The sequence below is a fragment of the Neodiprion lecontei genome, chromosome 4 (assembly GCF_021901455.1).
Source record: "Neodiprion lecontei isolate iyNeoLeco1 chromosome 4, iyNeoLeco1.1, whole genome shotgun sequence".
Classification (NCBI taxonomy): Eukaryota; Metazoa; Arthropoda; class Insecta; order Hymenoptera; family Diprionidae; genus Neodiprion; species Neodiprion lecontei.
Window position 1 is genome coordinate 10,524,610 of NC_060263.1, and position 25,165 is coordinate 10,549,774.

The 25,165-nt window shown below is 38.3% G+C and overlaps 2 protein-coding genes and 1 long non-coding RNA gene across 11 annotated transcripts; 2 read left to right on the forward strand and 1 right to left on the reverse strand.

Annotated features, from left to right (window-relative positions):
* The first annotated feature begins 101 nt into the window (after nucleotides 1-101).
* LOC107218787 (uncharacterized protein K02A2.6-like) lies at nucleotides 102-3,876 on the forward strand. Its single transcript, XM_046736898.1, has 6 exons — nucleotides 102-239; nucleotides 503-1,364; nucleotides 1,466-1,550; nucleotides 1,608-1,886; nucleotides 2,000-2,800; nucleotides 2,895-3,876. Exons 1-6 carry the CDS (start codon nucleotides 102-104, stop codon nucleotides 3,874-3,876), a joined length of 3,147 nt encoding a protein of 1,048 aa, XP_046592854.1.
* An 8,083-nt stretch (nucleotides 3,877-11,959) lies between these two features.
* On the reverse strand, nucleotides 11,960-24,019 carry LOC107218804 (solute carrier family 25 member 45). Of its 9 annotated transcripts, none has more exons than XM_046737323.1 (6): nucleotides 23,796-24,019; nucleotides 23,497-23,685; nucleotides 23,191-23,306; nucleotides 21,994-22,755; nucleotides 20,554-20,755; nucleotides 17,905-20,062 (listed from the first exon to the last, which is right to left on the reverse strand). In XM_046737323.1, exon 6 carries the CDS (start codon nucleotides 18,858-18,860, stop codon nucleotides 17,916-17,918), a length of 945 nt encoding a protein of 314 aa, XP_046593279.1. In that variant the 5' UTR covers nucleotides 18,861-20,062; nucleotides 20,554-20,755; nucleotides 21,994-22,755; nucleotides 23,191-23,306; nucleotides 23,497-23,685; nucleotides 23,796-24,019; the 3' UTR covers nucleotides 17,905-17,915. The 9 variants fall into 9 exon arrangements, with proteins under 9 accessions (XP_046593283.1, XP_046593286.1, XP_046593279.1 ...); XM_046737324.1 differs by lacking the exon at nucleotides 23,796-24,019 and having other exon boundaries at nucleotides 21,994-22,120; nucleotides 22,278-22,755; nucleotides 23,497-23,781; XM_046737327.1 differs by lacking the exons at nucleotides 17,905-20,062; nucleotides 20,554-20,755; nucleotides 23,796-24,019 and adding exons at nucleotides 11,960-12,283; nucleotides 12,373-12,491 and having other exon boundaries at nucleotides 23,497-23,781.
* On the forward strand, nucleotides 20,736-21,512 carry LOC124294001. Its single transcript, XR_006903878.1, has 3 exons — nucleotides 20,736-20,969; nucleotides 21,115-21,318; nucleotides 21,439-21,512. It is a non-coding gene; the product is annotated as an uncharacterized LOC124294001 (long non-coding RNA).
* Nucleotides 24,020-25,165: the final 1,146 nt, after the last annotated feature.

Consider the following 25,165-nt stretch of genomic DNA (forward strand, 5'->3'; position numbering starts at 1 on the left):
AAAGATGGCTGCAGGCCGAACACGACAAAAGCGTCCTCCACATTTATAAAGTATTTACCGTAAATAAAGTACATTAAACACCACAAGAGTACATTTATTACATGGCGCAGTCTGGACTCGACACTACTAGTGATTTCGAAGACGCCTCAGACGTCACGGTAACCCTAGAAGAATCGACGGACGAGAATCGCTCAGTCGACGAAGCACTTGCTGGAAGAGAAAGTAACGAAGGAAACATGGCACAGCACTCGCTCAACCTGAAGCCGCCAGAACCTCTCTCATTTAGTGGGAATATTTGAGAAAACTGGAAAAAGTGGTTCAAAAAGTTCGGTATATACCTGCTAGCCACGGAATCGAATAACAAAGCCGCTGAAGTGAAAAATACGACACCTTCGAGCTCAGTGTAGCGGACGCGAAGAACTACGACAAAGTCGTGGAAGCATTCGAAAACTTTTGTGTGCCAAAAAAGAATGAAAGTGTGTGTCGACATGTGTTTTTCCAGCGAAACCAAAAACCGGATGAATCGTTCGAGGATTTCTTGACGGACCTGAAAAAGTTGAGTCAAGATTGTTCGTTTGGGGCCTTGAAAGATAGCCTGATCAAAGATCGCATCATCAGTGGCATAAGAAACACACAACTAAAGGATCGGCTCCTCCGAGAAGAAAACCTGACTTTCGACAGGTGTACGCAGTTGTATAGAGCAGCCGAGCTAGCCAATCAGCGAATTGAAACATTACAAACGACCGAGAAAATAGATGTCGTCCAAACAAAACAAAAAGAAAAACAGCAACCGTCCAGCAGAGGATGCAACCAGCCGCGTGGCAACAGAGGCAGAGGGCAGCAGAGACAACAGCAGCAGTACCAAGAGCAGAGTAGCAGCGAAGGCCAGCCACCCAGACGACAACAAAACTATACGCAGCAGCAGAACAACGGACAGCCAAATCAGCAGCAGCAGAATCAATCGTCCTGTAAACGATGCGGGTATCGACATCAAGCGAATAGATGTCCAGCCTTCAATAAACAATGTAAAGCGTGCAATGGGTACAATCACTTCGCGCAGGTATGTCGAAGCCGTCAAAAGATAGACGCGGTAACCGAAGATTCAGATACAATTTTCTTAGGAAATGTAGCAGGTAATGATCGCGTAACTTCGGATTGGTACGAGAAAATAGTATTCGATGAAACCGGGAAAGCAATATCGTTCAAATTAGACACGGGTGCCGGAGCAAATGTAATCGGATTAAACGAGTATCGGAAAGTTGGTCCGAAAAAACAGTTCGAAGCTACCGACCAAAAATTGTCACACTTCGACGGATCTAAACTCACGGTCGTAGGTAAAGTAGAATTGGCATGCGAAGTTAAAGGTAAAAAAGAAAATCTTGTAATCTACGTAGTTGATGGCGAAAAACGACACCGCTCATGGGGTTACCGATCATCATAAAGTTGAACCTGTTAACCCGAGTAGCGAACATAAGTTTAAATAAGGCTCAGGGAACAAAGGGTTTAATTCAGGAAAATAAAGACCTGTTCGAAGGCATCGGCAAACTCAGGTACGTTTACGATTTCAAAATGAAGTCAGGATATGTAGGGAACATCGAACCTTGCAGGAAGGTACCTTTCAAAGTATTAGAGGCTTATCGATCTGAACTTGAGAGCATGGAACGGGACAAAATTATTAGACGAATAGACGAGCCAACAGAGTTCGAGAATCCGGTTGTACTTGTGAAAAAACCGGATAATTCGCTTCGAGTTTGCTTAGACCCCCAGTACCTGAACTCGTGCCTGCTTAGAGAACATTACAAATTACCAACTTTGGAAGAAATAGCTTCAAAGATGACAAACGCGAAGGTTTTTACGGTTCTAGACGCGTCCAAGGCTTTTGGCAGGTTGAGTTATCGAAAGCGAGTTCAAAACTTACCACTTTCCAAACACCTTTTGGTAGATATTGCTTTCTACGCATGTCTTACGGTATTAAAACGGCTCCCGAGATCTTCCACAGACTTTACAAACAGATTTTTAGTGACGTTCCGAATGTCGAAGTTTATATCGATGACATTATAATCTGGGCACAAAACAAAGAAGAGCATAACAAAATCTTGCAGCAAGTTTTCACGAAAGCTCGTGAAAACGGAGTCAAGTTCAATCTCGGGGAATGTAAAATCGGTAAAAGTGACGTAAAGTTTTTGGGTCACGTTTTCACAAACCAAGGTATCAGAATAGATGCTGATAGAATTCAAGCCGTCACGGAAATGAAGAAACCGACTGACACAAAAGGGGTCGAAAGATTGTTAGGCATGATAACATACGTAGCCAAATTCATCCCGAATTTATCTGACGTAACAGCCCCACTCAGAGAACTGATAAAAAAAGGAGTGGAATTTCATTGGGTAGAAGAACACGAAGTCGCGTTTAAAAAGATCAAAGAGAGACTAACAAGCAATCCCGTGTTACAGTATTATGACACAAATGCCGATTGCAAGCTGAGCGTAGACGCGAGTGGAACAGGAGTAGGAGCAGTCCTCTTGCAAAATAACCTACCGATAGCTTATGCTTCAAAAGCATTCACGACGTGCCAAAAAGCCTGGGCACAAATCGAAAAAGAAATGTACGTGATTGTGTATGGGTGTGAGCGATTTCGCCAATATATAATAGGAAAGCCTATATTTGTAGACAGCGATCATAAGCCTCTGGTACCCATCTCGAAAAAACCGATAGCAGACATTCCTGTGAGGCTCCAAAAAATACGTTTGCGGTTACAACCGTACGATGCCGAGATCACCTACAAACCCGGCAAAGATTTGTTAATCGCAGACAGCCTTTCGCGCGCGCATTTGACAAAGACGAACGACGACGATGATAATCACGCCCATCTTGAATATTGTGTTGTCCGAAAGCATGAGCGACAAGAAAAAGCTAGAGTTCATAGCTGAAACTGAAAGTGATAACGAGTTACAAACAGTAATTAAACTGATCCGAACGACTTGGCCGAAAGAAATCAAAGACGTACCTAAGATTGCCAAGCCGTACCACACTTACCATCCAGAACTTTTCGAGTCAGATGGGTTAGTATTCAAGAATAACTGTGTAGTAGTACCTAGTCGAATGCGTAAAGAAGTCCTCAGCAAGCTACACTACAATCACATGGGCATCGAAAAGACTAAGAGCAGAGCTCGCGATATCGTTTTCTGGCCGGGAATGAACAAACAAATTCAAGACACGATCATGGATTGTGCAGTTTGCCAAAAATTCCAAAAAAGTCACCAGAATGAAACATTAATTTCGAGCGACGTACCGAGTAATGTCTGGGAGAAAATAGCCGTCGACTTATTCTATTTGCAAGGACAACCGTACCTAATAATGGTCGATTATTATTCTAAATATGTAGAGATAGGATTACTGACAAATGAATCGAGCGAAACGACGATAGTAATGATAAAATCTCTGTTCGCGAGACACGGAATACCAAAGATAGTCAGATCCGACAACGGACCGCAGTTTAGTAGCCACAAATTCAAGGAATTTGCTAAAGCTTGGGGTTTTGAACACACAACGTCGAGCCCTACTTATCCGAGAAGTAACGGGCTAGTCGAACGTTTTGTACAAACGGTGAAAAAAATGGTGAAAAAAGCGAAAGAGGATAGAAAGGATCCGTATTTAGCGTTGCTGGAGCTCCGTAACAAACGGATCTCCAATTGTATCGAGTCTCCCAATAGATTAATGTTTAACAGAAACGTACGTGGAGTGCTACCTGATTTCTTAGAGCATCGACGTCCCGAAAACGAACCGATCAGAGCCAAGCTAGTCGAAAAACAAACATCACAAAAATACTTCCACGATAAACGATCACGAAATCTCCCAGAACTATCGACAGGCTAAACTGTAAGAATACAGAATAAAGACAAGACTTGTAAACCCGGATTAGTTATTCATAAAAGCGACAAACTGCGCGCGTACGAAGTTATGAAAGAGTCTGGAACAATTCTAACGCGAAACAGAAAGTACCTCAATCGAGACCAAAACGGAAACTTTAGAGTCAAACATTCTTCAGACTATTTCGACGAACTCCCTCACAATGAAGAGACGAATCGCGAAAACGAGAACACCTTCGGCGAAACTCGTGAAGTAGAACAACAGCTTCCTACTGAGATTGCAGCAAATCCCGAAGCATCGAAACAACACCCTCCATCGCCTCGAGCAACTACTCGTAGTGGACGTGGAATTATCCGACCCGGCTATCTTAAAGATTATATTACTTAAAAATTGTATCCGTATTCTTATACTACAAACCATTTATATTGTTTTAAAAAAAAAAAAAAAAAGAGAAGATATCACGATCGAGCTTATACGCCACCTAGCGGTGACGCCTAGAAGCAGACAAATAAAGACAAAAGCGTCCTCCACATTTATAAAGTATTTACCGTAAATAAATTACATTAAACACCACAAGAGTACATTTATTACAATAGATCACGGAATAGATCTACTCAAGAGAGACATGAAGAATCAATGCATTCGGAAAAATATATTGTCGCACACTACTAGAATAATGAGTAATCATACACCATATCCTCCGCTGCAATCAGATTAGTATTTTTGATGCGTGAAACGATCTTTCCACTGAATGAGGCCTGCCTTTCCCTTGAAATCTTGATAATCTTATCATTAGTAGTAAGACTTTGGATCAGTCCGATGGAATTACATTCGCCTAAGTTCTTTTTCTTACTTTTTTCAATAAAAATTTCTCGAACACATCCTGCGTGTAAAGTAGATACGTATTCTTCCGATGAAAAGATGGTACATTCAACCTCCGAACTATTCCACTTGATTCTCCTGTACCAGAAATAAAAATTTTCCATTACGTCCAAAACATCATAATGTTTTATCATTTATAGCGTCAGTTATTTTAGTAAGAAAGACTAAAAATTCTTTTAAACTACAAAAGTAAATAATCTCTCACCTGTATTTGCTTCTATGGCGGCAACGATCCTTTTTTCATCCATATACAATTTCTGACACTTGATCTGCACAATAACTGAATTCAATTCGTGAAATTGATGTAATTTATTGTCTTTACCTAATTTAGAGCGAATACTCGGTTGTTTTAGAGTTTTCAATCCTCTCTCCTTAACTTTAAGGATATCACTTTCACTTCAACCCTTTTCACATGTAAAACAATGTATTTTTTCTTCCATTTTCACACGAACAGTATAATCACAAATATGTATGACGTACTTTACAACTATGATCCTAGGCTACATATACACTGATGTATGACGGTGTCAAAAGGGACGCCGAGCAGGCACGAAAGGCCCCCCATCCATCTCTTCATCAGATGGAAGTTTTCTGTTCCTGCAGGCAAACAGGATATGTATGTCTTTAGAATAATGGAATGAATGAAAACATCTCTTCTGTAGCTAATGAACTTGAAGATATTTTCCTTGTCAGTCAGCTATTAAAAACGACTTATGATAGAATAAATGAGAAAATCAGCAACAAATAATACACGTCATCGTTTAAACTTGAATCGCTTAGACACAATTTGGTACCTATCGGTTTAAATTTCTTCGACGTAAAATTGGATCGGAAATCGGAAATGTCAACTTTCAAATACGAACTGTTATTATATCCGAACTTCGCACCAAATCAATTTTCAGGGTAATAAAATACAATAAAATATTTCATTTGTACAACTTGATCTAAGGATATTCGTTGTGATTGTACATCGAACCTCGAAATGATCTAATCAGCAAATAATGAAACGCAAAGGGTCAGAAAAAACAAGTAAAACTGTTAAACTGCTCTCTCTTGTTGTTGGTGTTTGGTGAACAACGTGTAGCTGTTATCACTCCTCAAATTTTCTGGGCGCTTTTTGAGTTTTTCTTTTGTGAGTTAGGTCTGTCTACTATCGGTCGGTTTGCGCTGTGCCGGTTCTTAAGTGGTATAAAATGTTGAGAAAATGAGTTTATTGAACTCGTATCTCCCGCGCCTGCGTGCGCTGCTCTATGGGGAGAAAGATAGTATGAGTGGTCTCCGAGAGGAGTGCTTGAGTGGTTGGATGAGAGCTGAGCAGATAGTCTTCCTGTAAACCTGTAGAGCAATGTAACTACGTTTCTTTGTATTATATAAATATTTTTTTCTTTATCTGATCTCAACATCGTGTATCGTTAACTGATTAATAAAAGAAAATCATTCCTGCTCATCCTGAATATCCCAACATAAAACTCTTCGCGCCTTGTAGTGCGGCTATTAAATAATTGGGACTTTCAGTGCATTATAACCCACTGTACTTTCTCGGACGGTTTGCCTTTGTTGTTTTTTTGAAGCTGTCAGTGTCAGTGTCAGACTAGTGAGGTTGAACGCAGCCTTTGTTGACTGTTGACTGTTTTTGGGATTACCTTCGTGACATCTATAGACGGCTATTGATATCAATTTGCGATACCGACTTACTGATAGTATGGCTCCTCCAAACTGTGCTTTGTGTTACGCTGCTATAGATATCCCTAGTAGTACCATTACCACTGGCGACAAATGTAAACATTTCATGCTATCTGTCTCAAAATACGGTTTTCAGGTTGAAACTAGCTGGGCTGCGACAGATCGTGTTAGTAGTTGCTGCCCTACTTGTACGAGAGATGAGACAACCGTGATTGGAGCAGAAATTCAAAAAATTTCATCTCTGCTCGTGACTATGAACACTCGCCTTGGTACGTTTGAAGCCACAGCTGCCAAGGTCAGCACGCTTGTAACGGTTGTCGAGGAACTTCGCGGAAAATTTGACAGCATGCTAGCCGATAACGTAGCACTCAAATCAGGTCTCGGAACTGTCAATGCTACTGTAACAGAGGTAAAGAAAGATGTTGACTCGCTGGCAGAGGTCTCGCCATTCGGCAGAGATTAGCGAAATTGGCGACAAGCTTGTCATCAGGCAGACTGGTGTGCTGGCGCCTGCTGATAAGGCTATGTTGTTGCGGGTAGCTTGCAATCAAGTTGCAAACCACCTTATTATTACAGGGATTCGAGATGGCGGTCATCGCGAGCGTTTAAATAAAATATTGACTAAACTGCTTGCGGCTCTTAATATACAGTTGCCTCCTGATGCCATAATCCGTTTCGAACGAATGGACCGATACAGCTGCTCCTGGCTCTCCTTCTGCCTTCACTGCGCGTCCTCTCCTGTAAATCCTTGGGTCTCCTACCTGGTGCGATCGCGTAATTGCGGCTAAGAAGATCAAGACTCAACTCCGAGCTGCAGAAATCGATGCCACCCTTTCGGACTGATAGGTTTATGTTAATAAAAGGCATCCCATGCAACTTCACCGATATCGCAGTCAGATCTTGAAGAAGTACCCGTCGCTGAGCCCGAGGTCTGCGTGGATAGCTGATGCGATGCTGTTTGTTCGACCTGGACCGGGGATCAAACCGTTACGCTTGCAGCTTCTTCCGACTTGTCGACCTTAACCCGAGCTTTACAATGACTCCCAGCTGCGAGTGTTTCCAAACCCATGCGCTCACTGACTCGCCCGGAGCTCCTCAATGCTTGCTACCATAATGCCCAGTCGATACCCGCCCACATTGATGAATTTCGCGAGTTCTTTCGGTTAATCACATACCACGTGATTGCTGTTTCCGCAATCTGGCTCAGCGACGGGATATTGGACGTACAGGTGATGTTGCCATCTTACAGGCTGCACAGGGTTGATCGTCGAGGGTGACATGGGGGCGGTGTTGCCTTCTTTGTACACCAGGAACTTTGCTCTTCAACGGTTACTACGTCCGCTGCTCTTCCAGTGGATGGATATCCTGAATACCTTTTAATAAAAGTCAGCGTTGATGCTGGAATGAAGTTTGTGTTCGCGGTCGTATATACAACCCCTAAAATTAGTAATCTCGATATATTTGAGGACGAACTTGTTCGGCGACAATCTCACTATAAGTTCTCGTGTGTTCTCGGTGACTTCAATGCGGATCTGACATCTGGAGCTTATGACTCGGTTCATCTCAGCGAATTTTTTGCGTAACAGGGATATGATATCATGCCAATGCAGCCCACTCGTCATACTGCCACGTCTGATACCTGGCTCGATATATGTGCTGTCAACAATATTAATCTCCTGGAGTCCCGGGATCAATCGTTGAGTCCATTTCTCTCAGGGCATGATCTTATGTATGCTGTTGTGAGGTATGGTGTGCTTAAGCAAGAGCCACGCGTTATTCGATACCGGCCGTGGGATTGTGCTGATTTTGATGCTGCATCTACTGCCTTATCTGCGTTTGATTTCTCACAGTTTGCGTTGCTGCCATCAATAGATGAACGGTTGTCAATCTTCAATAACCTTATGAAAAAGGTAATAGATTGTGCTGTACCTGTCAGGGAATTCACTTTGCGGCGATCACCTGCGCCTTGGATATCGCTAGACATCAGAAGCCTGATGAAAAAGCGCAATGCCTGTTACCGGTCCTTTAAGAGATCTAGCAGTGTGGAAGTTTTCGCCGAATATGTCGTGTACCGTAGAGACGTGAAGCGTGCTTTAGCAGCTGCCAAGACCGGTCACATACAAGAGCGGTTCAATACTTGTGGTGATGCGCGATCGTTTTGGTGTGAGATGGACAACCTCGGTCTTACCAAGTGTAAAAAACCACCGGCTGCTTTGCCTAGTGAGATTATGGTTGATGATCTTAATGGAAACTTTTTGTCTAGTACTGTGACTGTGCAGTATGATGGCCCAGTGGTACAGAACCTTGCTGAGAGGCAGATAGAATCCTTCATCTGCTCACCGATCACAAACAGATGTGTCAACAGTGCGCTGTCACGTATTACAACTCGTGCATGTGGTCCTGATAACCTTCCGATACAGGCTTTTAAGACATTAAAAAATCTACTGATGCCGCTGATTGTGTATTTTCTGAACTCTCTCCTAACAACGGCATCGGTTCCGTTATTGTGGAAATCCTCAATTGTCGTGCCTATAGCGAAGGTTCGCGATCCCATTGGCCCGTCAGATTTTAGGCCAATATCGCTTCTCTGCGCGCTCTCTAAAGTGCTTGAACGGATAGTATATGATCAACTCGCGGTGCATTTTGCGCGCGGTAATTATCTCGATCCACGTCAGACTGAATTTCGTGATGGTATGGGAACACAATCAGCCGTCTTGCGTTTGGTGGATGACTGTAGAATTGCGATTGACGATCGCATGGTGACTTTCGTGGTGTTTTTGGACTTCTCTAAATCGTTTGACATGGTAAACCATGCGCTACTTCTGTCGAAGCTGCGAACTTTCGGACTATCTGACAATGTGCTTGAGTGGTTCAACTCGTACCTATCTGACCGTACGCAAGTGGTTCACGATTCTAGTGGTATCACCTCGCCGCTACGTCCTCTCCTGACAGGTGTACCGCAAGGCAGTGTTCTCGGCCAGTTACTATTTTCAGTTTTCATAAATGATCTTTCCCATTGCCTCTCGCGGTATCGCCATCTGCTTTACCCAAATAACCTTGTAATATATCTCAGTTGCTTTCCGTCCAAAGTGAACGAAGCGTTAGCCTTGGTTAATGCTGATATTGAGAGTATCGGGTTGTGGAGTGCAAGGAACCGTCTTAGACTGAATGTAGATAGAAATAAAGCTATGGTCATTGGCAGCTCTAAATATGTAAACGCGGTCTGTGTAACGCAGATCCCTCCTCTCAGTCTGGGGGGTCATCCTATTGACATTGTAACCAGTTTTAGATATCTTGGGGTTATAATAGATCGAACACTGTCACGGACGGAACACATTACTAAAGTGTGTAAACGTAGCGCATCTACTCTATATCAGTTGAGGATGACAACCTATGACGTGGATGTTACGCTTAAGAGGCGCCTGGTCGCATCTCTTGTACTACCGATAACTGACTACTGTGCAGGAGTGTTCACTAATCTTTCTGAAGGCCTATATAGGAAAATTTCTGTTGCGCTCAACAATTGCGTGCGCTATGTTTTTTGTCAAACGCGATTTGTGCACATATCCGACTTTCGACGAAAGCTCGACTGGCTCACCATGCGCGATCGCCGACTGTAAATTATTGGTTGCATTTTCTATAAGGCCATACATGAAGGGCTTCCTGGCCTATTCTACAGCTTTCAGCCAAGTCAGTATGCATCGCGTCGTCGTGACCCGTCGCGAACTCCGTCGCGCGTCGGCTCGTACGGTGACGTATCAAAAGTCTTTTGCTTATGTTGGCGTTAACTTTTGGAACTCTTTGCCTCCGTCAATCACATCAGCGTCCACCTTGCCGGTGTTTCGTGTTGCCCTGTTAGAATATCTGCGAGCGGAAGAGGCTGAGCGTGTGCGACGAGGGTGATGTTTGTGAAATGATTGAAATCGACTGATGTATTGTATGATGTCTGATGTATGCTGTATGATGCATTATGTGCGTAGAATATGGCTGCTCTCTCTGTATATACGTTTTTCATTGAGTTTGTGTACTATTTTTATTTTATTTTTGTTTTACTTTATATTATATTATTTTGGTATTGTTCATCAACCGTCATATTTTGTATTATATGTATGTATAATTTTTTTTTTCATTTTATATATATATTTGTTTTATGTGTGTGTGTCTATGGTTGCTAGAGAGTATTACACCGCGATCAAATAAATATCTCTCTCTCACTCTCTCACTCTCTCTCTCTCTCTCTCTCTTTTTTTCTTCTTCTACCTCACTTTTGAGTAAACTCTGCCATGTCAATAATAATCATCTCATAAAATTTTTAAGATTGGATTACCGATTAACTTGAGTCGTTTTATTTTTGTAATAAAAAGCCCACGTTGATTAATTTTCGGTATCAATAATTTATGACCACATGTTAAATTCAGCCACTAACCTCAAGCTGCCAATTGGCACTTTTAGAATTCAACAAGCCCATATCGTAATATAAAATTAATAGCACTCATCTGTTGAGGGTGTTGTATAAATTAATGACAATGCAAATCATGCAATCAGAATAGCAGTGCAATTCGAGCAGTCTCAATCATTTGCCGAAGTGAACAGATAGCTTTTGATCCAAATAATGTGCAGCATACCTAGTATAAACTTATTGTTAGATCGCTTTCACATATTCCACAAGCAGCAACATCGTTTGTTCTGTTGATCCGCTATAAAACACGGTAAATTCAAAGTCATGTTCACATTGATGTCACTGAATCAAACTGCCTGTCCTTTCGTATTTCAGGTCACAACATTAACGACAACCAGTTGCATTGTCAATTTTGAAATTTAGATCTCTTTTTCGCAGAGTGAAATAACTTGCAATTGCGGCTATCGACATTCTTCATTTAACCAGTGACCAATTGCCGCCTGAATAAAATATCAGCTGATCAATGGGTAGGCTTAAAAGGTGACATCAGGCCAATCAGCGCACGAATTAAATCGATAATGCGTGCCCGCAATGACTGAACATGATAACTTTAACATCGATTAGCTCGAAATAGAGTTTTAATTTCGTTCAACAACTTAGAGATTGAATAAATTTTTTATAATCTGGAGTACGCTCTAAGATGTAAATGCACACTGATACTGTAGTCTCAATTATCATCTATTCGTCGATCCATAAGATGAATTTCCGGTTCAGGCGTTTACTCTTGGGCACTGATATGCAACTACATTATTATCAGATGGAGTATACCACATACACTATATTTATCGCGTAAAATTTGTATAAATTTTCTGATAACGACTTCAGCTCGTTACACCTTTTCATTTATTTAGCCATGTGATCCTTTTATTATTATTAATGGAATTTGACTACCACGTAATAGTGTAGAATTCTTCCAAAAGCTTTCAGAATTCCTACGCGATTGAGTGCACAGGAAAATAGGTAACAATACTTATAGTATAGAATTAAAATATTTATTAAAGCTATTCGTAACTTATTACAGTAAACATAAAGTAATAGGTATAGTGATGGATCATTTGATATCATGTAGTTCGAGAAATTTATCATTGTGGAACACATATCAATGCGAATAACAGCAGCTTTGAGTAGTCTGTCATTAACGTGGTTTTATTCGAATGTAGTTCCAGCAGTCAAGCATACATTCGTAAGCATAGAACATAGTTGCATTAACAATGAAGGACCGTAAAGCAATCATTTGAAATCCTTTGTAAAAGTTTATGTAACCACCTTCTTTGAGTAGTTGTGTCCCGCAATGTATCATGCCTTTGTAAATTGGATTCTTCACATCATCTGCTTGGATTCTGGATTTAATCGTATCCAAAGGCACTACTGGTATCCAGGATAATACACCTATGTGATTTAATGGCCTCAGAAACGTTTACAACTCGCTAGATGCTTGGTTATAGACCAATGAACATAAGAGCAAATCAAATACTCACCCGCCATACCTCCAGCCATTAGTGTCTCGAATGCTCCTGGATTCAAGTCTAAGTACCCGTGATAATTGAATCGTATGTATTGATACGACCATATGTACAAACCACTGCCCAAAACGTCTCTAATTTCAGAAGGAAGACAGTTTTAATACAAACTAAATATTTTGTTCAATTAGTCATTTACATCGAGTACTACCAGTTAGTTCAATACAGTCGAACCTCGCTAACCCGAAAACCTCTGTTACGCGCCGACGTACCTTTTTCAAAATTCTATTTTATTAAAACAATCAGGCATTATTCTGTAGCCACTCAGGCGACATTTATCGCACCATACATTATTTCATTCTCATATTCACATAACAACCATTTCCATCCCTCCTAAAAAAAGTCACGTACAGTCTATAGTATAAGGTTTTATAAAAGATCAGATTAACTGGTACCAAGAACTGAGTTAAAAAACGCTGAGCTAAACATAAGGCAATTCAACATCAAAAATATCTCTCTTTTTAAGCTGAATATCTCATCAACAATTAGGATGAATCGTTCACATAATATACATAAAATTAAAATAGGTTACTTAGTAAACAATATAGATGAACGTGTGAAAATTACATTATGATATCTCATGTTAATATTTAAATTGTATAACTAACGAGATTGAACACCGTCGGAATACTCGAGTCGCACTCCAGAGCAACGCTGACCATATGGAGCGGCACCAAGAGGTCACCCTCACACCTAATTGAATAATAATTACTATATAACATTGTTGCAACTGCAGACTCTTGGAATCACAGGCCCAAGAAGCCATGTCTTTCGTCTGTTAATGTTCCAAGCCAGAGTAGTTCTGGAAAATATTAGTTGTGACTAGCCTAAAGTCTCAAGCTATCTCGTTAAATTTGAGTATTTCGGCTTATTATCTAAATTGACAGGACTCACTATTACCTAAATTTCAATCTTTTTCGTTCTTTACTGACTCTTATCTTTTCGCGAATAGACACTCTTGTGATTATTCTATTTTCATATCAAATCAGGTTCTGCTCTGATTCAATAGAATGAGGTAATATTAAGTGTCGTTTTCATTAATAATCAACTAAGTTATTATTTTCATTGATAATTGTTTTAAACTAACAATAATTCAGACATTTTGTATTGCAATTAATCGTGAGTGAACTCTTAAGACATTTTTGAACAATAACTTTTCGGCAACAGACATATCCAAATTTTTAATTGACAAAGACTAAGTGGCTGAGCATATCAAAGTTCCGTATTCATCGAGGCTCTGTTCCAGAATTTCATCGAACACTGTCCGACACGACCCGACGGTTCTCAATCTCGGCGATTTTTGCATCTAAAGAAAACTCAATTCGAACAGTTCTCTTCAATTCTAATCAAATCGATGTTCTCACCCTTTTGTTGAACTCGCCTTTTAAATATCGTATTCAGGATTGATGGCAAGCTTCTCTGGCCACAGTTGAGTGAAACATATTGTTTTCTAAGCACTTTAAAACTAAAACTAAATTCCAGAGTTAGTGGCAAGCTTTTTTAGCCAATGACCAACAACACATATCCTTCAGTAAGAAATTCAAGAATGTAACTAACACAAGAATTGGTTATAACATAGTGGAATTGGTTCCTAGCTGCAAGCAATATCCTTTGCGTATTCTGAGAGGGATTCTTCAGCTCGGCCCATAGTATAATTTTCTCAATTTTAAATTACTCACCGATTTCATTATCAATAGGATATATTTTGATCCATGGAAGTACATACATGGGATTTTGTTAATTGAGTTGGCGTCAATGTGTTACACATTACGAGAATTCTTCTCGCGGCCGACTTAAATGCAATTACAATTTCTATATTAATATAAAACTACGTCAATCTAAAAAGAGAGAATAAGAGTTATCAATAACAACCGACCAATTGTAGAATTAATAATAGTTCAGCATAGATGTTTCTTGGTATCGATTATGTGTTCACTAAATATTATTTAGATTCACACACAAAACCATTAAAATTCTTTCATTTGATTAAAATTCATTCATCATTCATTTTTCATAATCAAATCATTTGCAGAATATATATGAACTTTTTCCAGATTAATCTATTCATTAAATTCATTTTGAACCATTTATTTTGAACGATCATCGATCCTATATCATTATTATAATTTAGCCTCAATCATTTTAACAACCTCGGAGCCCTGTATAGGACTAAGCAGCAACGTGCCCGTATTACTGGCTTATAGAGAGGTAGGCCTTTCTTAGTTTTGATTTTTATTCATTGTCGTTACACGGCAGCAATCTTGATTATTTGTAATCATCAACTACCACCGCTCAGACACGTCTCACCCCCACGTAACACCTTTGCATAACTGAGTTTCATTCTGGTCCTAGCAAAACCTCCATAATTTAAAAAACAAATAGAGAATAACTCGAAGCTTTCCCACGAATTAAGGGCGACTGTTGTACCTCTGTAAGTCGAGTTTAAAAATACGTCCCCACCTGTTTAAGTTAAAGGTTACCTCTATTGTGACAGGTACCTATCGCGATACCTGCCATCCAAGTAAAGTAGCTTAACACAAAGTTATTGAGAGACCCAAATGTCAAATGATAGCTTACGAAAACAACTAGATTCATAGATTCATAGATAACGGATTTCCGAAGCTAAGTCCTTAGATTTCTCTCACTCTACGGGAAGACGCCAAGGTGAGCGGTCGGCCTACACATCTCATATCAATTTTATAATCGTGTCAATTCGGCTATACTTTAAATTTTACTAACGTAAATTATATTCATTGAACAGTATAACTGTAAATTAGACTCGCATATCTTTTGATTTCAGGAATTTTAATAAAGCTTCGAATCTTAAAACTGCACAGTCTTTCAACCATCATTGGAGCCGTTGAGCCACGTAGTCATTCAGTCCTTCCTTTGGATCACACTTAGTAACTTGGTGACGACCAATTATTGATTCACGTCACAGAAGTCACAAGAAATTATCTCATCTACGGAGCCGTTAAGCCACATTTCATTCCTGGAGTTATGCTGAGCTAAGTCACATTAATGATCGAATTTTATGTGTACTGTGCCACTATTCGTTTAATCATCGTTATGATTACGTTTAACATCCGTCGTATTTTGTAATGTCTTTGCTGTACAGAGTTTAAGCTTTGCTGCAATTTAGAATCATTAGTATCGAGTCATTTATTCAATTTAGAGTCATTAGAATCAGCGAGTTTACTCTAATAGTCGTTGATAACCTTCCAAAGCTAGGTGTATTTTACATAAGGTGTGAATGTGGATGCATAATTTGTTACTTGTTACAATTGTAACAATCTACCTGATTCTGAATTTCTCCGTTTACTGTGTCCGAAATTGATTGAATAAAACTGAAGTTAATTGCTAAATCGCTAAAAAATCGGTCATGTTCTGCAATCGCAAATTATTTTCAAGTTTCGGGGTCAGTACTAAATATGTTTTTGCAATACCTGTATGGAAAGTCCATTTTTATGTACCATTTACAAGCACCGAAAGTAGTCTTTTATACACATGTGCGGGAAAAACTTTCGCGCATTGCTAGCGGTGTGAGAAAAAAACCTTCACACATTGCCGGCGGTATAAGATAAACCTTCGCACATTGCTAGCGGTGTGCGAAAAAGACGGTCGCGCTTTTATCCATAGTTGCGCATTTCGCAAACAGCTGCACTAGCGCCACCGACGGAATAGTTTGTCACTCTTTGCCGTGCTCGACATCGTCACTGAACAGACATTGTGCCGTGGTTTCGTGTAAATATAATCGTGTATGTCGGACTTTCCATTACAGGTGTAGCAAAAAAATAGAGTTCGATACACGCGCGAAAGTTGGCAATGCCTATCTCGCGTGAATGCGCCACACTCGCCCTTCAACTCGTCCACGGTTCGTCTTCGACTCGCCTCCAACTCGTCTCCAGGCTCGTGCTGCGCCTTCACGCTTGTGCGGGCATTGCCACCTTCGCGCACTAATATCGAAAAACACTATTCTAAATTTACAAGCCGAAATTCGTATGCAACGGTTTTTGGGAGCAGTCATAGTGCATCTCCGCGCAAAACAATACATTGAAAGTGGGTGTGCCAACTTAATGGACCTAGGCCAAAATTTTTCTCAGCACATTTCGGACGTTCTACACTATTTGCAGTGTAGTTATAGAGTTTTTTGTGAACCCTATAACTGATCGTGCGTGAACTGGAGTGAACAACCATAACCTACCGCGCAGTAGATAATTATTTATAATACATACTCTGTCCGGCGAAATACCAACTTACTTACGAAGCCAAATACGTCTAGTTTGGTCAGATCCTGCCCAATGCTCCTTCCACTTTATCCACTCCAGCTAACTGAACGGGTCTTGCAGCTGGCCAGACCCAGCTAAAGCCGAAAATGGTACCTAGGTGCTTAAACCTAACGGTTAATTTCAAACCTTATGATTGATCCCAAACCAGACAGTTCATATCAAACCATTTCAAACCGTCGAACGTCAGTCGTTGCAACGTTGCCCGTGAATTCATACGTGTGATATTTGAATTGTGGTTTTGTTATTCTAGTTGATTAATACATACAATGGCAGAAAATATGGACGAGGAAGTAGAAAATTTATTCAGGATATATTGAGACCGCGACATTCATATCGTTCTACTTATCAGTCCTTTTATAGAGAGTGGACTTTTAGTGCAGGGCACAAATGTTCGATATTATAGGTATGATACTGATTGTGAGTAGCGAGCTCCGCTATCCCCACCCGACCCCTCCGCCCGCACCTGCGCGAAGCGAGGTCGATATCTCGCCGGATAGAGTATAAGTACCGTATTTTCCTATGTGTATCAAAATTTTTACAATAATACATTTCATCTCTTGAATATGTATTGTATACATTGTATTAATTTTCGCATCTTCTAAATTAAAGACCATCTCCACTACGTTTGGCGAGTGTTTACAAACCGCCATGAAACTAAATTTGTTTCCGTTACTCTCTATGACTCGAAAATTTGGATAAGACTAAAACCCTTTTACTTCAAGAAATTAGCTCTGCTCTGGAAATTCGAGTTAGCGAGGTTGACGAAACTTCTATAATGATATCCATATATGGTATCTTCTTCATTTAACCAGGCTACTATTTGACGTGGTAACGATTATTAATGTATTTAGTTACCGTGGCACAGTGCGGCCAAATGCTCAATTCGCGGCCAAAATTCGAAAATTCAAGGGAACAACCTACAATTTTGTGCAAGGAGGTTTTTGGGGTCGCTGATTACGAATCCGCTATCAGAATTCCAAAATTCAAAATGGCGGATCCAATGTGGCGTCATTTTATACGAAAAAACTTGTTATAAATGAAATACTTCAGCAATTGGTCTAAAACTTATTGATCTGAGGTTATTAGGGTCTGTGATTACGGATTTATCAGAAATTCAAAATTCAAAATGCCAAAATGCAAAATTTTATTAAAATTCATAACTAACATGTTTGAATTATATTTATTAATATTTATTTATGAATAATATGGCACTTACAAGAAAAAGTTTCTATTCTCTAAATAATCGTAATCCTCTACATCAGTACCTGACTCAGAGGCCGAGGTACTATCAATCTTTGATTGATCGTCTTCGTGTTGAGTATCAACACCTGGTGCTGATAATAAATTAATAGTTTCGGCCGACAAAGATTTTAGTGGTTTAACAGGAAACTTTCGGCAACTAGAAATGTATGGATCAGATGCTACTAAAAACCGTTTAAAAACATCCTCCATTGTTTTTTGGCGATAATTTTTTCTTGCATAATGCAGACGATAGAGTTCAAAAAATTTATTGCAGGCCTCCTGCGCATCTTCGGACATTTGACCAATAAGTAAAAATAAATTTTGTATTATATCTGGGCCATGAATTAAAAGTTTACGAACCAAAGTAGGTATGTAATACCAACCAAATGATTTTACGATATCTTTAGCTAATTCCACAGCATACTGTCGAAAATTGTCCACAACAATTTGATAACCACAGGAAATAGCTTGCAATATCATATAAAACCGATGTATAATATCTTCGTCAATTCCAGTTATTTGAGCAGATTTCTCATATTTTTCAAAAAAACATCGAGCAGTGTTTCCATCGTTTGAAGTTCCACTGCCAGCTTTCGGCTTATCAACATTCAGACCCAATTCTGTTTTAAAAGCTGCTTGTATAATTCTTTTTCTTTTTGCGACCGATTCTTTTTCTTCTTTAGAACGAGCCTGCCATTTCAGAATTTCCAATTCATAGGACAAATGTAATAAAAATTCAAAGCACCGAATGCAACAATGTAAAGACGATAAACCGAATTTCAAGTGATCTGTAACAATTTCCTGGTTTATCATTTTATTTATGTCGTTAAAACTTTTAGATGTGCAATTGCACAGATAACAACGCATCGCAGATATTGTATCTATCAATGAATTGCATACTTTAGTATCTATCATTGTCAACGTCAAAATATATGTAACAGATACTTTTTTCCATTGATAGTAGTTTCAAACGGACTTAAATTCTTTATTTGCTGTTCTACGTAATCCATTGTTTTTTTTTTTTTTGTTAAATCCACTGATTCTTTTGCACATTCAATTTTGATGGGCCTACAAAATCTTGGTGATGATGGTTTTGCATTTTTCCAGATTACAGTAGTTTCGGTCGTAACAGTGTCTACATGTACAAGTTGCAATGGGACATAAGACGTAAAAAAGATACTTTCATCACTAGTACGTTTTTCATCGACCCTTTGCTTATATTCACTGTGTCCTGAACTACCATCGCAGCCCCACTTACCAATTAAAGTTAAATTTGCGAGTTTAATCTCTGATAATGTTTTCATAACTTCCATTTGATAATGAATGATACGTTCGATTGTGTGATCTAATAAAGGTTTTAACCCCACTTCAGCTTCATTTGCAGTGATAGTAAGACCTGAAGCTGGATAACATTGTAATTTTGTTGTACATAGCTTTTTATATGATGGAAGTATCTTAGATTTTTTCTGCAAATGAGCATCACGCAGCTGCTGATATTTACTTTGTGATAAACCAAGTTCTATGAACAACGATAAAGCCTCGTCATTTGTGAAATGTAGATTAGTGTTTACGATATCCACAGATTTAATATACTTCGTATTTTTAGTAGGACTCCCTTGTGAAATATCATGCACCACTTTTGCAAAGTCAGTTTTTCCTTCAGACCGCAATTTACTTGTTACAGAATAAAGAAGTTCTTCGGTCGATGTTGTCGCTCGTAAATCTTCTGTTCTTCTACGTTTACTTCGTGCAGAGGACTCTGCAAAACTGAGTTGTGGCTGACCTGCATTGGGCTGCTTTTCATTAGTTTCTGTTTTTTCTAAATCTGTGCTTTTTATATTTTTTTTTTAGTTCAACAGTTTTCTGCAACCAATCATGATTTTTCTTTTTAAAATTCTCCTCTGTTCTATTACTGGCATTCCATTTTGTCCTCAGTTTGGACACCAAATCGGATATTATCCTTTTATCGTCATGTAATGAAAAGTATGGTAAGGCTTGTGTGTCGGATAAAAATTTTTGGTTTCTCGCATGAATAACTGAGATGTCATCTTTCAAAATACTTTTTATGTTACTGAAAAATTCCAGTTTGGTGAAGCTGTGGGTTGAAGTACCCGAACCTAAAAAACGAATAGCAGTGTTTTATCATAATTGTGAAAAAATTTGTTGAAACATCAGATAACATTTGTAAGTCGAAAAAATTTAACAACAAATCATAATCCAACGTATATTATACATGTATATTTCTATCTTTCTTTTCGATGCTCGTTTTTTTGCTCTATGTCACTTAATTTCTTCACTTGTATGCTTGATCTCTTTCATTCGTTATTAAAACGCATGAAACGAATGTCCTACTTCGTTTTAGAAAAAAATTCATAATAATTCAATGGGCAGTGACGGGCAGCTAAATTTTTTTTTATTCGGTAGATAATACCTTCGTGTATAACCTCTTATTCGTTTTAAAATAGCATCTCAGGGCATTTTATTACTTTTTTCTCGGACAATTCGAATTTTCTTAGAAAAAAAAAAAAAACTGCACTTATATTTCTATTTCTAACAATTTTCTATTTAACAATTAACTTTCAGAATTTTTGTCACATATTTTACTAACCTTTAGGCGTTGAATCCATTTTGCTTCGTTCGATTTGCTGCAGTTTTGGAGATTTGCCACGATCTTAACCTAAGCGCCGACCGTCCCCCTTATGTCTACAATAGAGTGGCGCTCGAACAAAGGCCACACTCCGACTGAGATTGTGGAGGGGATTTAGGTAAAGGGACGCTACTATTAACGGTTTTCGTTTCTTAGGGGATCCCTTTAACCAACCCAATGAAAAAAAAACCCTAACTAGAAACTTTTTTTTTTAGACTTTTGGCTGCGTATTGAGCACTTGGCCGCGGGGACAAATTTGTATGTTCGACAGCTTGCAAGCGTGCATGACAATACAGGTAATTTTGCGGTCGCTTCGCATGTGTGAAAAGGCAATCTTTCAAGGAGGTTGGACAAAAGAGTTATTGGACGAGGTTGAAGTTAGTAACGTTATCGTGATGAAATATATGGGAAAAAATTACTTTTTAAAAAAAATAAATTTTCTTCATTTTGAATGATTTTTAAGGTACTAAGATTTCGGTAATATGAGTGTGTTTTGTTTTAATACGGTTTACTGAATTTCAGACAATTCCAAAATGGCGAAATGACAGTTTTTCCTTAGCATGAATCGTTACGATAACATTAGTAACTTCAATATGATGTTATTAGTCAATCGAGCTACAGTCTGAGGACACAATCATAGAGAAAGTCATATTCACGATTAATCAAACATTCTTATGTGCGATATAAACAGGGACCTCTGTACATCGTGATACCGTGCTATTCGAAGTAAGTGGAATATGTTTTCGTCGAATATCCTGAAAACCCCAAAATCTTACTACAGAATTGTTGTCTGTTGATTCAACTCGAGTTATATTATACGTCTAATATGTATTATGCATGTTGTAGGTGGAATCTTGTTGTTTCAGCGTGATCGTCAAAATGAAATGAATAAAACGATATATCTTGAATATTTCACAAAGTGAATTCCCTAAGAAATCTGATGAGGATGACGTTTGTAATTTTGATGTACCGATGCATTGTTGGAAGAAATGAGCATCTTATAACTTTAGGATTGTCTGAAATTCAGTAATTCATAATAAATCAAAATACATTCATATTATGGAAAATTATCTTCTTCAAAGTTTCCCTTAACGTGCTAAACATTAATTTTTGTTTCAACGTTTCGTAACGTAAAGCTACTAACTTGATACTTGTGAGATTTAGCAGAATTCAGATTGTTAAGCTGAACCGTCTTAGTTCAATCAATGTTAGCATGTTTGGCTGCTAACTCTAATTGCATATTTCAGCTAGACTGCCAACCCTGATTGCTAACTTCATATTGACTATCCATAATGATTCAAAAGTATATAGATCAATTTTAACTTTTAGTTTTAGCCCCATTGCCAATTTGTCCCTCGGTTCGTCATATAATGAGATAACTGTACAATTTTTTGAACTGACCTCCACAACATAGGTACTAATCCTGCATAAAAACCTCGGATGCCATTTTTCGTATAAATATCCACACCAGTTAATATAGCTTTCGGTCTTTTCGACAGTTTGCTTTCATCCCCTGGTTGGTATATTCCTGTAGAGAATATATTTAGAATATTATTACAAAATATTGCACCCAAGTGTGTAAGCATATGTAGAAAAAAGTAAAATGTGAATCAAATAGAATAGATTTCAAGTGAAAATTAAATGAATCAAATTACGCATCTAAACTGTTATAATTATTAAATTACAGGGTGTGACATGTCGCACGTGAATCATTAATTTCTGGTCTTTTCTCTGTAATATATCTGTGGCATTCACCAAATCCATACACTTATCTGTAAAATACGCTATGAGATGATACAACAGCGTATTGTTGTGTCAAATGTTTGTAACGTTCTGTACTGTCCAATGGAAGTATGCACCTAATTATTTGTATTTCTTTGTCATTGATATGATGTAAATAAATGAGATAACTTTTCCGGATTGAAGCCGAACTTTGACAACGTCACTGGGACACGATACTATGACTTGGCCAAGTCCACCTATGCAACCGCCTAAGAATGTATCCAGGTACCAGTTGGATGTAGTGGGCATGTTCAAACTAGCAGGGTGACCTCTTAGTTCCTGCAAATTGCGCAAGCAATATCCGTAGACCCCAAAAAATACTGCATTTATAGTTCCAGAGCACAGGAGTGGAAAAAGCATCCCTCTATAGAGTCCATGAACCTGTACAGTATTATAGAATCATCTATACGATATATGTCGATTACAGGTCCAAAATTCAATGTGAAAACTGCAAATATATTCTGGATTAGGAATTTCAATTCTCTGCCGGTTAATTATCTACTCTTATTAAAGAATATGAAGATACCTGTGAAAAGCGTTGCTCTCATTGCGAGTGATTCAAAATTCTACCTTGGGTGCTCCACATTCAAGCACATTACATAGCCTACGAAAATTAATTTACTTTGAAATTTGTATAAAGTAATAGCTACAGTATAGAACACATTACTACGTTCAAAATTGTGGTGAATAAACTTTGGTAAGGTGCGTAATATGCTCAAATCTGAGGCTGCAACAATAGCAACACTTCTTTGGGTACCTCTATTACATAAAAATACAATTGATCAAAGAGCTCTGATGCAATTAAGTAGTTCATACCCCTTCCTTTTCAAGAATATCTAATGCTATCTGAGAGTTGGATATTTTGGTGCTCATCATTTGCTGGTTGGTTTTAACTGTATCCATTGGATGCCCAACCACAAGCCCGACAATTCCTAAGAAATTTATTGACACACAGAAGTAGTCTCACTTCATGGATAATTTGGGAGCATTAACAAATTAATAACGTTGCGTCTATTCATCTAGCAGCCGTACGAGAAAGCATTAAATTATTCATCCGGCAATTGCACAGTTCGTACAGCAATCTTATATTTTTTTCAAATTTATAATATCGTCAAATCTCACCTGAAGCCTAATTTATTTTAGCCCTCAAGGCGATCATTCACTCTCCGCGTTTTTAGCAGTGGATTGCGTGTGTGGTTTCGGGTTTGCCACTGATCACTAAAAGCCTAACTTATTCTAACCTTCAAGGTGCCATAACTCATTTGAATGAATGAAGTCTCCAGACGAATAGTTTTGAACTTATTCGCAATACTGCCGGAGTGATAACCATTTTGAATGTTTATTCAAATACAGATAAGTAATATTTTACATGTTGAACTATAAATAAAGTAATGCTTGGATACATATTGTCAGGGACTCACCGGCTCCCCAACCAGCAATAAAATTACAAAAGTCATCCATAGCATCATTCTTGCATCATTAGTTGTAGAATTTTCACTCTAATCTACATGACTGATTAATTTTAAGTTTGATTGACAGACGATTCATTTACACCGGGATTTTTGTGTGTGTACAACAGCCACTTGAAAACTCGGCACTGAATTAATTATTTGTCAACAAATAAAGATTCACAACCTTGGGTTATTTTTCGTAATAGTTTATCGTGTCTGGTCAGGTTTGGGGGTATTAGCAGTTTCACCTATTATCAACCAAGCAGCTGACCATAATGGTACCAGAATTCCTTCATAACCAACAACTATCGCGTGCAAAACGTTGGTAACATACCGTCGCCGTTATTGTGAAATTGAAATGTTGAGAAAATCCCATACAAGCAATATGTACGCCGAAAAGGTACAACGAACAAATATATGCCAATCGAATACATGAGCGTGTATCGTTTATATTTATATAAATATATACAATCTTTTACAGGCGATAGTAGCATCTCTGAAATGACTTTTGAGTTGTATTTTGACAAAATTTTGAAATACTCCATTTTTAATTCCAATCATTTTAAGAATGTTGCTGTGAAAAATTTCTGTTTGCTTTGTTGAACACTATTAAAATTATGAGATAGAAAATTGGATATCTCAAGTTTTGAAAATATCCGATAAATTATGAAATACTTTTTTCTCTGCTAGAAGCACGTTGAAGATACGTAGAAGGATGAACCTATTTTACGAGTGTTTTCCAAAATATGGGTAGTGGTAATTGGGTTTTAATTAAAACAATTACGGAAGTTCTTAAATAATATAAAAATGAACAATGAAAATGAATCTATCATGAGGTTTGTTGAAAATTAAGTGGAATGAAGAACAGATGACTTGTGGATTTATTTCAAATTTTGTTAAGCTGCTAAGATTGTCTTTGAATAATACAAGTTTTTAGAAATGTGACAAAAAACAGCTGAAAAAATTTATTTTACCTACTGTAAAATATTAATGCACTTATCAAACCACTTTTTCTTCTCAATTGTTGAAATGCTAAATATCGATTATAGTCAATTCGTAATTTTTCAAAGCGCTAGAAAAGATGGGAAACATCTTTCTCTCGCAAATTTTGAAATGTTCAGAATTACATAAGTATTAGGAGGCGTCCATTAATTACGTGAGGTAGTTTTGAGAATTTTTTGATCCCCCCTCCCCCCTTGGTGAGATATTGTAAGATTTTTCTCGACCCCCTCCCCTCTGCCACAATCTCATGTGAGATTTTCCAAAATTTCTATTTTGGGTATAAAAGCGTTGAATTTATTAAAAAAAAAACACAATTTGCTTAATTATTTTTACTTAAG